The sequence below is a fragment of the Juglans regia genome, chromosome 2 (assembly GCF_001411555.2).
Source record: "Juglans regia cultivar Chandler chromosome 2, Walnut 2.0, whole genome shotgun sequence".
NCBI lineage: Eukaryota > Viridiplantae > Streptophyta > Magnoliopsida > Fagales > Juglandaceae > Juglans > Juglans regia.
Genome location: NC_049902.1, coordinates 14242978 through 14259556, shown reverse-complemented (window position 1 = coordinate 14259556; position 16579 = coordinate 14242978). Strand labels below are relative to the sequence as shown.

Here is a 16579-nt window from a genome sequence, read left to right as displayed (position 1 = left end):
GTAAAATTTGGCCACGAATGTGGGAGAATGAATCGTTGAGACCCATAAAAAAATTCATAACGTAAGTCATCTTGTTGGTATTCTGCCAATTTTTGGTTGAGGAAATCGTTTTCTGGAGTTGGAAGATACGAGGAGCGTTGCTTTGTGAGAAGCGTTCCTTGAGATCAAGACATATGTCACGAGCATTATCAATATAAATAAAACTGGCAGCAAGGTCTTTAGAAATAGAGTTTAAAATCCAAGAGAGGACCATATGATTGCGACGAATCCATGGTGCATAAAGCGGATCGGTGTTGCTAAAAGGTTTGGAGATTGTACCATCAATAAACCCTGTCTTATTTTTAGCTCTTAAAGCCATAAACATAGACCTACTCCATGTGGAGTAGTTATCGCCAACAAGTGGTTGAGAAACCAATAGAACTCCAGCACTGTCACAATGATAAAGAAAGTAAGGGCTGGAATGATCATTGGCTGATGAGGTGATAGAAGTGGAAGGAGAAGAGGGATTAGATTGGGAAGTCATGATCTACCGAATCTGGACACTGATAGGCAGCCAAATGATGCTCTGTTTTTCAAGAGTAGAAACAGAGGAAGTACATAAGGATATTCTCTGATACCATGATGAATATTGAATTGATTAATGAAATCATTTCTTACAATATGTTCTGTACATTGGTGTAAAAATATACGGAAACACATGAAAAACAAATCACAATAATCTAGGAGAAAATAATGCTATCTGAGCTGTAGTTGAGGTGTTGTAGCCGTTAATGCTTAATATGGTATGTGGCGTGATCTCAAGCATGAGTGGTAGATTGTGTATCTGTAATGGTTTAAAGATTAAATTGCATGCTTAGTAATTGGATTCTTGATGCTTTTTCATATTTTTATAAACAATCTGGGCTCATGCTAGGAGATTGTAGATAACTCGTGACTTTGAAGTTCTTGTTTTTGAAGATAACTTGTAGATATCTATTGTCTCAGACATGGCAACCTCAGGCTTGAAATTTTGCTTTATGAAGGAACAAGATTTCAAGTGGGAAGGATCAAGCAGGGAAGGGCGAACCAATTAGGGCTCAGTTTTTGCATGTATGTTTTTGAGTTCGTTTTCAGCACAATTTTCACTGTGAAATGGGAAGGGAGAGCTTAACAAATAATGGATATTTTGTTTCTGATAGTATTTATTTGAATCGGTGGATAGATGTATATGTCGGATCAGAATCGTGGGGAGTACTAAGAAGAGGAGCTTTTTATGAAACAAGTTTAGAATGATAGGGTTACTTCTCATATATTTGTTAATTAACCTCAGAATCCACCACAAACGTGTGTGGTTTTGTCAGATTAATGAAAAAATTTACCAAAGATCTAGAAGAAAATTTGTGTTTATTTGAGGTTCAGCAAACAATTAATATATAGGAATACTTTTGGTTAACGGGTACGATATTCTACTCATGCATAGGTCCAGATCAAAGAGGGAGAATGTAAGAAGAAAATTCATACCCAAAATAAGAAACTGAGACTGACTTTTGTTTTCCCTTGAAAAAGTAAATAATATTTTGCATGAGGACCAATTTATGATTTAAGATCACAATAATAGTTATTAATAAGAGCATACAATACGGGATGTCGGAATTACCTATTGTAATCTAACTGTTTCATTTCCACTGAAATGGTCCCAAGTGTAACTATAATCCTCTGTAAGTCCCTATGGTATTGATGGCCTGCATGAAACAAATGAACTCTGCCATTATCCATAATCCAACTGCAACCTGGACTCTTCCTCATCCCTTTTGATTTCGCAGTCATTCTGACTTCATCCCCATCCTTCCTTTTCCCAGCAACAGAATATAAGCTGGCTAAGATCACATAAGGGGTCGCATCATCAGGTTCCAATTTGATAAGGTGCCCAGCTGCAATCTTTGCAATGTCGATACGTAAGTGGGTCCTACTCGCACCAAGAAGGGCACCCCAAACACCCGAATGGGGCTTGAAAGGCATTGATTGGATCACATCAATTGCTTTGTCGAGAAATCCTGCTCGGCCAAAGAGATCGACCATGCATGCATAGTGGTCAGGTCCTGGTTCAATATTATATAATGAATTCATTGATCTAAAGAAGTTCCATCCTTCTTCTACAAGTCCTACATGGGTGCAGGCTGAAAGCACACCAAGACAAGTGATTTGATTTGGTTTCTGGCCTTCATTCTGCATTTTTCGAAATAATTTAAGTGCTTCTTTCCCAAACCCATTTTGAGCATACCCGGTAATCATTGAGTTGAAAGAGATGATATTAGGTGCATTGATATTTGTGAAGATCTGGTAGGCATCATTCACATTTCCACATTTTGAATACATTGAGACCAAAGAGTTTTGGATGGACAAATCAAATTCCATATCCATCTTTAATACATAAGCATGAATTTGCAAACCTTGGTTATGTGTTGCCAAACTGGCTGAAGCACTTAGCACACTGCTCAAAGTTAGAGGATTTGGTCTGACTTCTTCCTGAAGCATCTCAACAAACCAGCGGAAGGCCTCCTCATACTCCTCATTATTCACAAACCCTGAAATGACAGCAGTCCAAGCAATATCGTCTTTCTCAGGCATCATTTTAAACAACTGGATGCATTTTTCAGTTACCCCTTTGCTAGAGAAACCTGTAATCATGGTTGTCCATGAAATAATATCTTTTATGGGCATCCTCTCAAATAGCCTATAGGCTTCTTCGACTGAACCACACTGGACATAACCTGCAATCAAGGAATTCCATGAAACTACATCTTTCCTATTCATCTGATGAAATAATGCAGTAGCAACATCCATACAATTAAATCTACAATACATGGTAATCATTGAATTGCCTAAGAAGACATCATAGTCAAGTCCCATGCGTGAAACCAATCCGTGCAACTGAATCCCTTCTCCGTACCTACCGAAACTGCCACAAGCCTCAAGCAGCACAGTCAAGGTAGTAGGATTAACTTTCACTTTTCCATCCATTCTCATGCTCAAAAACAACTCAAACCCATCTTTGAAACTCTTTATCTTCATATAACCATCAATAATGGCCGTCCAGGTAACTATATTTCTGTCGGGCATGATATCAAACAAGTTTCTAGCATCAACTATCTTTTCCGCCTTGCAGTATCCATCAACCATAGAGCTCCAAGAAACCAAGTCTCTTTCCACCATCACCTCAAAAACTCGACTAGCCTCTTCCAACTTCCCCACCTTCAGAAAGCCATTTATCAAGGCATTCGAACAAACTGGGTCCCGCAACTCCACCGGCATCTCAGAGTACAGCTTCTTAGCCTCATTAAACATCCCGGCCCGTGCAAAACATGTGATCATGGCAGCATAAGAAATAGCATTACGCTCAGGCATCTCTGCAAACAGCTCAAAAGCTTCGTCTGCCATAAAATTGTTGCGGATATAAGCCGTGATCATGGCATTATAAGAAGCGATACTTCGTTCAGGCATTTTTTCGAACACTTTCCGGGCTTCGTCGATTTGGCCATTTTCTGAATATGCCGTGAGCATGGCTGTCCAGGAGATTGTATTCTTGTGGGGCATGCGACTGAAGATCGACTCAGCTTCTTTGATGCTACCGTTTTTCCCATATTTTGTGATCTGGGTATTGCAATAAACGAGAAATTTGCTGGTTTTACGGCCAGCAGCGAAGCTGTGATTGGGTTTTGGAATAATCAGGGTGGAGAAGCCAGAGTAATGCAAATTAAAATATGCACAGTTTGAGCGTGAAATGTGTTTATGCACAAAAGTAGCAAGTCTATCTGCTGGCATAATTGATTGTTACATAAAAAACCCATATCCAGGACCAGGAGTATCAAGTTCTGAACAAGGACGAACGTAACTACTCTACCAAGGCATACAACAAAATATCTTTGGCATCTTCTTTGACTTCTTTTCTATTCTTTGTTGGAAAAATTAAGGACGTAGTCCTCTTACTCCACTTCTTAATTTGCTTGGAACCAAAAAAGGGTACTAGGGTTAAAAACCGGTGAGAAGTAAACAATACAGAATAATAATTTTTGAATAATGAATAGGATTATTATCTTACTACGAATAAATATAGATAGAAGTTATTATTGAGTGCATCCATTTTACATACATGATGTGACATCATGTAGACCACACATCTTCCCAAATGAGTGTTGAGAACAATCAATTAGAAGCAGCCATGCAGTGAGTGTAAAGTGTGCATTGCAATAGTAGCTTATCTATAGTATTGCTCATCTTACTACTATCTATCTACTAATTTTTTTGTATTTAATTTTATATTTTACTCAATGATTAATGAAGTGAGTATTAGTAAAGTTATATATATATTTTAATTTTTTTTAGTGATTAAGGATGTCAAACAAATACTTAAAACAAAAAAAAAAATAAAAAATTGAAATGCACTTGAGTAGTAAATGGATAGTAACCCTATCACTACGCATAATTTTATATGATATGGTTAGTACATAAAGATACCCCCTGCAGCCGGCACCGCTTCAACCCCGTCCCGCATGCATTCATTAAACAGATTGGCAGATTTTTGCCAGTTTCAACTGTAAGTCGTCTCTATCTAATCAATAAAAAATTCTTCTTATCAGTTACTATTTACTATTTCACACCCAACACCTTAAGAAAAACACTCCACATCTTATAAAAAGAATAAAAAAAAAAAAACTATCGAGTATGAGATATGAGGGTAAATAGTGACTGATGTATAACATTATAGCATCAAAACATCCGAAACTATTAGCATGGTTTTTTTTTCAATATATATATAACTTTCTAAGTTGTTAGAAATAATATCTAATATTTTATTTTTTATTATATTTTATTTTTCTATTTCGCTTATATATATTTTAATTTTTATATATTTTTTGTTGTTATATTTTATGTTCATTTTTTATCTTGCATTCGAACGGCTAATGCCTCTTCTTGATTGACTAGTTTTGGGAGACAAATCTTTGTGAGGCGTGTTAGCTCTATCTTACACATAATTTTCCTCGCCTTGTTGGACTAGTTGCACTCTACAGGCCACCGCTACCTTATGAGGGTCCTACCTAACGCGAAATGGGACAGACTATTCGTGGAGTTGAAGGATAGGCAAAGACGGAGCACTTCAATGGTCTTAGGAACCAGCAACAGGAGACACCGAGTGCAGCTAGTCCAATATCTGGACAAGCAAACACCATGTGGGAATCCGATTGACATGTCCCAGAGAAAGGTATAGACGAGGAACTCGGCCATCATAGACGAGCTAGAAAAGTCATCTCTCGTAAGGATGAGAATGAGGAGCTGAAGGGACTGATGTTACAAGCTACCCGCCCAAGGGGGGAAAGGATCACTCGCCAAAGAGGAAATACAGACAACGACTAACACAACCAGTCATGGAAACTTTTCGAGGTAAAACGGAAGAGTTCATAGAAGTGTCAGCAACAAGTGTAGAAACCCACACTCCATTTGAGAGGTCACATCCAAAGTAGCTTTGCAATTAAAGGCGAAGGCTCGACAAGTCATGTTATCAGTGCACAGAAGTATGGCCCAATGACATATGGAGGATTCTCGTTCAAAGGAGAACTAAAGAGTTGGCAGACCGTAGGGTATGCAAACCATGCTCTAGTCACCTGTCTCTATCATTCTGCAGTATGGCAGGAAAAGGATCAAAGGCTCCTATCCAAGCATATCTGGAGTCAGTGATATGTTAGAAATGACATATGACATTCTCACTCTATTTAAATGACCTAGACAAGGGACAAAATCTCAATTTTTAGACCTTATTCACTAAAGAGCTCGAGAAGGCGATTGCTACCAAAAGCAAGGAACAGGAAAGCAACAAGACGACTTTCGACGTAGAAAGGTAGGTTACCTTCTAAGACAATGTTGGGTAATGTGGGGTGAATGCTGAGTGTTTGAGACAATGCATCACTTCTGTAATCTTCTCTCATTTTTCTACAAGTATAAATAAATATTTTCAGCACTATGTTTCTAGTTATATTTACTTGTTGATTTCTGATGCTTTCAATGTTTTCCATGCTATAATTGCTTTCTGGTTCTGATGTGATATCTTGAGTGAGAACTTTGGATGCCAATGTGATGCAAGAGAATCCGAGAGGGTAGATCAGCACAAAACTGGCGAGAAGAGGTGTGCATTCCTAGGTTGGGCGAGAAACGACATTCCTCAACTGGGCAAGAACAACATTCCTCTGTTGATTTGTGCATGTGCTAGTATTTTGTCCATAACGTTGGCTACAGGTATCAGAATCGTGCACATGATCCCAATTCGGAAAGGTCTCTTTGACGCACACATCGTGGTCACCACACCCTACCTGGTGGTCTCCATTTTGAACCCAAAATTAGCTATTTTCCCTTCCGAATCATCATTTTAAATTAAAATTTTCATTTATGGTCATTTTTCTTTTATGGTAATATTTATTTTTAGGAATGATACTGTTCCGGATTCTTAGGCTAGATTTTAGTCATACTTATCTTATTCCGTATTTTACTAATTGAACTTACTAATTACAATTTTGCCTTTCCGTTAGATATTTAAGGCCGGCTTGTGGGCTTTAGCAGGGCATTATCATTCGATTTTCATAAATAGCCCTAGTCTTAGAGTTTATCTCAGAGTTTTTTCTCTGTTTTCATTTTTCTCAATCTCAATTTCTAGCTTCCTTTGTTTAACTAGCCATCAAATTAATCATCCTTATTTTGCCTCAGCGTTAGTTAGCATAAGAGCTTTAGGCATTTTTCTGGAGTGAATTATCGTCAGTTTTCATGGCTGGTGGTAGAGGTCATGGTCAGCATGGACAGGTTTTGAATGAGATAGTCCCTCCTCACGATTTTAATGTACAGGATGCGATGATTACAGATTTGCAGAGGTAAATAGTAGAATTATCCCAGCATCTAGTGCAAAACCTGGAGGGTCAGATGTATGATCAATATTCTGACTACAGTTTTGAGAACCCGTATCACAATCGTGCTTCATTTCACAAGTACTATGGTATGGAGGAGCGAGGTAAAGACTTAGGCTTCAGAGTTGATCTATCGGAATTTTCTGGTACTTTGCAGGTGGAGGTCTTCATCGATTTGTTGCACGAAGTGGAATGTATCTTTGATTATAAGGATGTCCCAGATCGTATAAAGGCTAAACTAGTTGCCATCAAGTTAAAAGGCCGAGCATCTACTTGGTGGGAACAGTTGAAGTGGTCCTAGGATCAACAAGGTAAATCCAAGATTGGCGACTGGGAGAAGATGAAGAAAAAGACGATGGGTCACTTTTTTCCCTTGGGATACACTCAAACCTTGTTTCAACGACTTCACACACCGAGGTTGGGAGTGAGATCCATTGATGATTATACTGAGGAGTTTTATTAGTGGCCGAAATGATCTTTCTGAAACTCAAGAGCAGATGATAGCACGTTATTTGGGTGGCTTGCGGCAAGCTTCATAGGACGTCCTTAGCCTTCACTCTCAATGGACTGTTTTTTAGGCCTATCACTGTGCTCTAATCATTGAGAACACATGGGGGGTCCGTCCATAGGAGACTCGCCCTCCTCTGCAATCAACTCAAGGTCAGCATTCGAAAACTGCTAATATTCGGTGTTTCCGATGAAGGGAGACTGATCATAGGGTGACTAAATGCAAAAAGTCAACCAATCATAAGGGGAAAAAGCTTCCGATTAAAGATGATGACATGGAGGATGTTGAGGACACTGGAGAACCAATCTATGATGAAGATGGCGAGGAAGGGGATGTTTTGCATAGGGATGGTAACGAGACCCTTATCGTCAGAAAAAAGTTTACTAACTCCTAAGGGTGAGTCGGACGAAGATTGGTTGAGGAATAACATTTTTCACACTACCTGCACTATTTCTGTTTTTGAGAAGGAGTGCAAGCTAATCATAGATAGTGGTAGCTATGAGAACGTAGTCTCCAAGGAAGCAGCTCAAAGCTCCAACTCAAAATAGACTATCACCCAAAGCCAAACAAACTATCGTGGTTAAAGGAAAGTAGCGAGGTCACAGTTGACTAGTAGTGCCTGGTCTTGTTTTCGATTGGCTAAAAGTATTTTGACAATGCATGGTGTGAAATGATATCCATGGATGCCTGCCACCTACTGCTAGGTAGAGATACCCTGCTCCTTCCTTCTTACGTACGCTTCTCTCTTTCTGACATATGTTCCATCTTTATGACATAAGAAATTCCAAGGGCAGAGATTTTGTGATTGTCTGCCCCTTCTATCTAGCGACTGCGAGACTCGTCATGCGTGTCAAACCATGATGGCGTGTTTCGAAAGATATCTTGTGACTTCTAGGGCATGCCCAGTGTTTTAAATATGCTGGAAATATTTATAAAGAGTAATTCCAGTGTTATTGAATTAAAATTGATCTTAAATATGACGATCATAATATTCTTGAAGAGCTCCATAAATATTATAATTGTCAGAAATCATTTTAATATTATTATTAAAATGATTTCAATTATTTAAGATATTATGAGATTTAAATTATGTTGAAAACTTTTATTAATCAAATGGTTTTATTCTCTTTAATATGTTAAGTGAGACTTCATCATTTTATTAATGATGAAGAATATTATTTTATAAACTAAAGTTAGTTTAAAATAATATTCTACCTTAATTCCTCTAAGCGCTTTTAATTAAGTTAATGTTTTACGCATTTTCAAATCAGTATTTGAGATCCATCGTTAGATCGTTACGTGGATACCCAGACGAAAGGACTAGGTTAAATACCCAGACCCCCTCTCTTTCTCCCTCATTTCCCCGTAGCTCTCTCTCTCCTCCCTCTCCCTCAAACATACGCAGTACGCATCCCACTCCCACGCCGAAGCCTCCAATGCACAGCCTGGTGCCGCCGTGCACCAGCAGACCTCACCGCCGGCACCATAATCTCCACCTCCCTCCGGCGAGCTCAACCAGCCCAGCCTCTCTCTCTCAAGCTCTCCCTTTCTCCTCGCTGGAAGTGCAAAACCCAAATGGGCTTGGTGCACGTAGCGCCGCTGTGCATCGTCCTCCGACACCACCACTCCCACGGCAGCTTCCTCTACCACCGGCCACCACTCCCCAGCAAACTCAACTCCTCCCATGCAGCCACCTTCCCCATAGCATGCAAGACGAGACCCACGCACGGCTTCACAATGCGCGGCCTCTACCGCCGCCGTACGCGGCACCCAAGGCCACCAAGCACTGCCATGGACCTCCCCTTCCCTCCCCGTTCCTCCTCCACGTAACCCATGGCCAGAACCCCTTCTCCATCGCACGGGCTTCCTCTCTTCGCACGCACGGGTTGCACACCCTCCACTGCCGTGCACCGCCACCCACGACAGATGACCACCAACTCCAGCCTCCTTAGGCCACCACCGAGCTATCCCAATCGCCCATAGCCCCGATCTAGCACCCATGCACGCACACTCTCTCTCACTCTCCCACGACTTCTCCTCCACCGTGTGGCCAGATCCGCCGCCGTGAACCACCATGGCGCCACCCCAGTGCCAACATGAGCTCCACCAGCAACCCTCAACCCAACCCTAAGTCCAAACCACTACTTTGAGTGGTGGGTAGTCACTGCACTTGATGAACAGCCACTGCGCGTGGTTGATCGCCACTGTACACGGCTAGATTCGCCGTGTTACGCTCCTTGCCACCATCACAAGGCCACCATGAGCCCTTCCAAGACCACACCTAGCTATCCAAATGCCTAAACAGTTAACGTACGTGGGTTAGCCGCCGCGTACGATACTTCCGGCATCATCGGCAGTGAGAATCAACGAGCAACGCACGGGTTATCTCGTTGATGGTATAACCCTCTATCCCTCGTTAATTATGTTAGATATTGATTAGTTGACTAAGTTGTGGACTATGCTATTGGTATTGTGGAGTGTGGTATTGTGATGTAGTGCTGTGTGATGAAGTGTTGGGCATATCTGTGTAGTGTGGTGATGTGATGTGATATGATGCGTATGTGAGGTGTTGGGCATATATGTGTTGGGTATAGATGTATTATGTCGTGTAGTGTGCTGTGAAGTGTTGGGTGTAATTGGGAAGTGCGTTGTGTAGTGTTGTGGACTGTGTTGTAATGGTGGCGTGGTATATGTGGAATGGGACGAGTACACGCTGAGTGTGCTCTGTGTGGCGTAGTGTGTATGAAGGGAGTACATGTGGAATGTACTCCGTATGGTGGAGTAATGCACTGTGTGGAACGAGAAGAGTACACGCTAAGTGTACTCTGTATGGGTTATGATATATGAAGGGAGTATAAGTGGAATGTACTCCATAGAGTGAAGTGATGCACCATGTGGCGGATGTGCCATAATGGTGATGTGGCATGGTATGTATGAAGGGAGTACACGAGGAGTGTACTCCATGTGGTGGAGTGATGCACCATATGGCGGATACGCCATAATGGTGATGCAGAGTAGTGCGTGAAAAAGGAGTACACATGGAGTGTACTCCATGTGGTAGAGTGATGCTCCATATGGCAGGTACGCCATAGTGGTGATATGGCATATGTTAAGGGAGTACTCGTGGATTGTACTCCATTTGGTGGAGCAATGCTCCATATGGCAAGTACGCCATAGTGGTAATGTAGCGTATGTAAAGGGAGTACACGAGGAGTGTACTCCATGTGATGGAGTGATGCACCATATGGCGGGTATGCCATAATGGTGATGTGTCGTAGTGTGTATGAATGGAGTATACGAGGAGTGTACTCCATGTGATATAGTGATGCACCATATGGTGGGTATGCCATAGTAGTGATATGGCATATGTGAAGGGAGTATACGTGGAGTGTACTCCATGTGGCAGTGACACTTCGTGTGGCTTGTCGTAGAGATAAGGATGGTTAAGTGATTGATGGGCGTGGAACATGATGGGTAGTGTCGGGAACTGTGGAACAATGTCCCGAAGTAGTTATGGTGAGGCCTGTAGTCTAAGGTGACGGGTGTCACCATACTTGACTTATGGCTGAGAATAGGCGTGAAGTAGCAGAACAAGTGTAAGAGTGCACAGCGGAAGCATGACTGAGGAATGTCACAAAGTGACATGACTATTGACAGTCATGCTTGTGATGGGCGAAGTAGCGGATCAAGTGAAGAGTACGCAGTGGAAGCATGACTGAGCAACGTCACGAAGTAACGTGGTTATGGGCAGTGATGCTTATGATGGGTGAAGTGTTACAGTGTAGGAATGACATAACGGGAACGTGACGAGATGTCATGATGTGATGGGAGTACCTGAGGAACCGTACTCGTGATGAGTTAGGAGTTGACATAGCAGAATGTTGGGTAACGTGACAACGTTATCGTGTAGCTTGGGTGTAATCTCGAGCTATATGACGTGATATAAGGTGTAGTTGTGAATGGAGTCTTGTCATGTTAAGTGTTGGGATGAACTGTCAAAAGGGACGGGTAGCGTGAAGAGTCATGCCAGCCGGGTTAAGAGAATGTTGATATCGGGGTATGGTACTTGTTTATACAAGCAAGTGATCAACATGTCATATGTTGATCTTAGGTGATGAAGGGGTAAGGTACATGTGTAATCTGGGTAGACACATGTGTCGGACGGATTCACCATATGTAATGGGTAATCTGTCATGAGCATAGTTGCACGATGCTTAAGCCTCAGAGTTGGCTTAAAGTCGTGTGGCTTGTATGGATGAGAATGAGGATTAGTATGGGCTAAGGTACATGAAGATAGTGACGGGCGTATTATCTAGGATTGGGATGCGTGATTCCATCGGTCAGAGTCATACGTCGGAATGTGGTTGTAAGAAGAGTAAGACTAAGGTCTTAGTGTTTTAATCCTAAGGTGAATCCTGGGTTCACTTTAGTGGATGAGCACTCGAGACAAGACCTTGAGTAGGAAGATGTGGTGACCGTAATGGTCCCCTAAGGATTTAACATAATGAAGGGCACGTAAGTGCACGAGATAGAAGGAGCGTGTTCCAAGTATAGTGTAGTTCTATTGATAGTTTAAGTTGCGTATGCATTAGATAGAAAATGACGTTAAGGTTATGTGTATGCATGTAGGTTGTCATCTGACAAGCACATGAATGGATTGCATGATATGCAAGTAGTATGGAGTCCAGGTAAGTGTTATGTTCATACTCTTCTAGAGTTTTCCAAGATACAAGAAAAGCTTTTCCTTTAAGATGCTCACGAAAAGAAATGAAAGACGCTTTAAGAAAGAAAATGCTAAGTGTTCAAAGGTATAAATATGTACGGCCCTTCCTTGGCAGCCCCTTTTTACGCAACCAAAGTATTAATTGTACGCATGTGAATGGATGACTATAGGCTGTATCTATTGTATGTATTTTCTAAGAAAATCCATAAACTAATGAAAATGCATGAAAGGCATGACAACGGATGCTTTTATGGATCCTATGAACCGACGCTCTCATGTGCACCACGAGGTGATGCTCGTGGATGCCATGATTGATGACATTCAAGGTGATGCTTATGGGATGCCATGAAAGCTGACGTTTAAGCCCCTGTATGTTCTTAAATGAAGTTTTCCATGAACGAACTGTTAAAGAAAGATTAGGATTGAAATCAACTGAAAAATGAAAAGACGATATTCGGGCTTACGCCCCAAACGATGTTTTTCTCATGAAAAGAAATGCTTTCTCATGAAAGGAAATGTTTTCTCATGAAAAGACTGTTAAATGAAAGAATGAACTGAATGAAAGCTCCACCTCTTTCGAGCTAACATGAACGAATGAATGAAAAACAAGAAAGAAATGAAAGCATGAAATGTATGAAGATACGTAATGGCCACATGAATGAAGGAAAAGGGTGCCAATGAATGGACAGATTGTAATGCCGGGTAAGTAGTACTGGAAGTGCACCCAGTGCTGCTCCCTATGAAAGGGATTCCCAACCCTTGGCCACGGGCAGAATCTGGTTCCAAAGGAAGACCGCTAACCCCAACACACGGGGCGTAACAGTGTGTACTGGCCTATGAAAGTGATAAGAACGAATGGATGTATGCATACATGGACGAACACACGAATGCACGAACCTTTAAGAAATGAAGGCACTGACGGGGGACACGTTTTAAAGAAAGGAAAGTCTTTTGAAAAGAAAATCCCGTCCTATGACGTTTTCAAAAGAACGCACGTATGCACGAACTCTTGAAGAAATGAAGGCACTGATGGAAGAAACGTTTTACGAAAAGGATGCCCATGTTTAAAAAAGGAAAATCCCGTCCAGTGACGTTTTCAAATGAATGCACGTATGACACGTATGCATGCACGTAATAGTATGTACGAGTGATGAATAAATGAATGAAAACCTAATTTGTTATATTTTAACTGTATGATGTAATGCTTACGATTCTTCAACTCATTTTAGTTTTTATGCATGTCCCTTCCCCCCACAGGAACTGCATGATCAGGACGGACATGGCTCTTGGGGAAGAGCACGGAAGTCTAGGCACGAGTTTTAAACGTACAAGAGGCCTTTTTATTTCAAGATTTATGTTTTCCGTTGTAAAACTCTTTTATGGTCATAGCATATTTTAATTTATAAACGTGGAGTCTCACACCCTGGGTATGCAAGTGAAAAGTTTTAAATCGGATGGTAATTCTCGTCATCCTTTATAAAAATATTTTGTAAAAAGTCACACCACAAGGATGGGCGTTATAGTAGCAGTAGGGACCTTGGTCTAGTCCCTAAACATTGGGTTGTCCTCGCCTTAGTTCTCCTTGTGATGACCGATTGCCTAAGCCCTCTTGCTTGGACTTTGATCAATAATGGCAATGTATGATGGTAAAGATGAGTTCCTAAGTTGATGAAGGTATGATGTTTAGTGGCGAAATGGTGATGTTGATGAGTTCGGATAATCTAAGTGATGAATATGGGTGTTTGATGCTAAGTAGAATGGCTTGAAGGTTGCCCTTGATATTGGGGACACTTGGAAGATGATTAGGGTTGGTAGGGTGAAGTGTAACTAGGGTTTTGTGTGGTGGCTAAGGATGATTTCGAGATTGGAAGTGTTGGACTAGGGTTGGAGTCTTTGGATGAGATGCTAGGGCTTGGAAATGATGTGGAAGAATGAGGCTAGGGTTTGGTGGCTAGGGTTGGGCGACTATGCTAGAGTATGGAAGTCTTTGATTGACTTTGAGAGATTCTAGGGGATGAGAGATTTGAGGGATTGGATATTGTAGATGAGATGGAGTTTGAAAAAGTCAAGGGTTGTTCCTTGAGTTTAGGGATTTGGAGATGGAGGATTGAATTTGAATATGTCAAGATAGAATTTGGATATGGCAAGAGATTGAGTCTTTGGTTGACTAGGTGTATGGAAGGAGTTGAGAGATTTAAGGGATGAGTGATTCTAGGGAAGTTCCTAGAATTAAGGGATTGGAGATTGAAGATAGGATTTGAATGATAGGTAAGGTGGCTAGGGATAATCCTAAATGGTAAGATGCATTGGAGTTGTTAGGAATTGGAAGTTTGACTAAGGCAATGGATATATTTCGAATTTGGGAGGAATTGGAAGATGGAAGATGAGTTCCTAACTTGTAGGAGATGACTTAGGGAGTGGTAGGATTTTGGAAAGATAGAGATGATTGAGGGAAGATTCCTAAGTGGTAGGAATCTATCAAGGAAAGATAGGTTTTCGGTTTTGGTAAGTGAAGAAGGTCTTAGTTGACTAGAGTGATTTTAGGAAATGGTTGAGTGATTGGAGGGATGGAGTGATTCTAGAGAAGTTCCTAGAATTAAGGAATGAAATTGGGATGAGTCAACTTTCCTAAAGTTAAGAAAGTTGCCAAATGGGACTCTTGATGGGTGGCTAGGGTTTGTGTGAGTGGATGGAGGCAAGACTCCTAAAAGGAAAGAGTTACCTTATAGGGACTTAATGTTGGCGACTAGGGTTTTATGGATATGCGAAGATTTATGGTCAAGCCAAGTACGGTAAGTATGACTTACGGCTAGGGCAAGTTGGATGATGGGAATAATTTATGGTCAAGCCGAGTATGGTAAGTATGACTCATGGCTAGGGCAAGTTGGATGATGGGAAGAATTTATGGGCAAGCCAAGTATGGTATGTATGACTCACGGCTAGGGCTTAGTTGGATTGGATGAAGGATATTTTGGGATATGGCCGAATATGGAAATTAGGGCAAACACATGTGGTGGTCAAAATTTGTGTAAGGAGATGATTGAATGGATGCAAGGAAGTTTATGGATGAACAATTTGGATAAACACTATTGATGAACAAGATGGATGAACAAGATGGAAAAGTATGAACAAAAGATGAATAGATTCAACAACAGAATATGAAGACTCTCTTTATGGGTTATAAGCATATTTTGATATGCAAGAAAATATATGAATATCAAGGAAAATGGATGAACACGTATGAACATTTAAGAACACAATGATGAACAACTTCACCACCATGTCAAAAATGCACAAAGATGAATGGACTCAACAAAGGAAAATGAAGACTCTTTTTGGTTTATATGAATATTTAGATATGAAAGAAAGTGTAGATGAACAAGATGAAAAATATATATGAACAAGGATAGATAATTGAATGGAACAAAGAAATACTTATAAAATTGATAGATAAACGATACAACATCTATTCACGAATTGCAAGGTGATGAATCAAAGATAGATAAGTGGACAACACCTATTCACAAATTGCAAGGTGATGATCCTCTACTAGGGATTCACGAATTTCACCCAAGTAGCCCAAGTGCCTAGCACCGAAATGGTGATCTCATGATCAATAATCTACCCATTTAGGGAATTTGCCAAAAGTTTAAAAGATGTAAACTAAATGCCTAAGGGTCCTATTTATAGAGAATACAAAGTGAAAACCCTAATAGGTCCATTGATAAATAAAAATAAAATAAATAAATAAATAAACAAGTGATAGTGGTGTGGAACCCATCGGGATCTAGTTTTCCCAACAGAGCAGCATATCTCCTTAGCCCCAAAGAATCAGAAGAATTGCAGCGCCAAATGCTGGACCTGTGTAGAGGGGCTACATCAGTGAGAGTATGAGCCCGTGTGCTGTTCCTGCCCCCTGGTACCTAAGAAAGATGGTTTGTGGCATATGTTTGTGGACATTAGAGCCATTAACGGGATCATCATGAAGTACAGATTCCCAATTCCCCGCATGGATGGCATGTTGGATCAGTTGTCAGGCTCTAAGGTCTTCTCCAAAATTGACCTTAAGAGTAGGTATCACTAGATTTGAATACGCTTTGGCAACAAATGGAAGACAACATTCAAGAAGCAACATGGCCTCTATGAGTGGTTAGTCATGCCTTTTGAGCTATCCAACGCACCCAGTAGGTTTATGAGAGTTATGCAGTATGTATTGCAGCTATTTATGGGGAAGTTTGTCATTGTTTACTTTGATGACATCCTCATCTACAGTTCGACGTCAGAGGCACATGAAGAGCACCTTTGAGCTATCTTTGAGACGTGACGAAAGCAGTGTTTGTTGGTTAAATGGAAAAAGTGTTCAATTTTCACCACTTCTGTCACATTCCTTGGATTTGTTGTTTCCATAGATGGTGTCCCTGC

The 16579-nt window shown here is 40.9% G+C and overlaps 1 protein-coding gene across 1 annotated transcript; it reads right to left on the bottom strand.

Annotated features, from left to right (window-relative positions):
• Positions 1-1519: 1519 nt before the first annotated feature.
• Positions 1520-3950, bottom strand: LOC108995971 (pentatricopeptide repeat-containing protein At1g53600, mitochondrial). Its single transcript, XM_018971666.2, has one exon. It carries the CDS (start codon positions 3799-3801, stop codon positions 1633-1635), a length of 2169 nt encoding a protein of 722 aa, XP_018827211.1. The 5' UTR covers positions 3802-3950; the 3' UTR covers positions 1520-1632.
• Positions 3951-16579: the final 12629 nt, after the last annotated feature.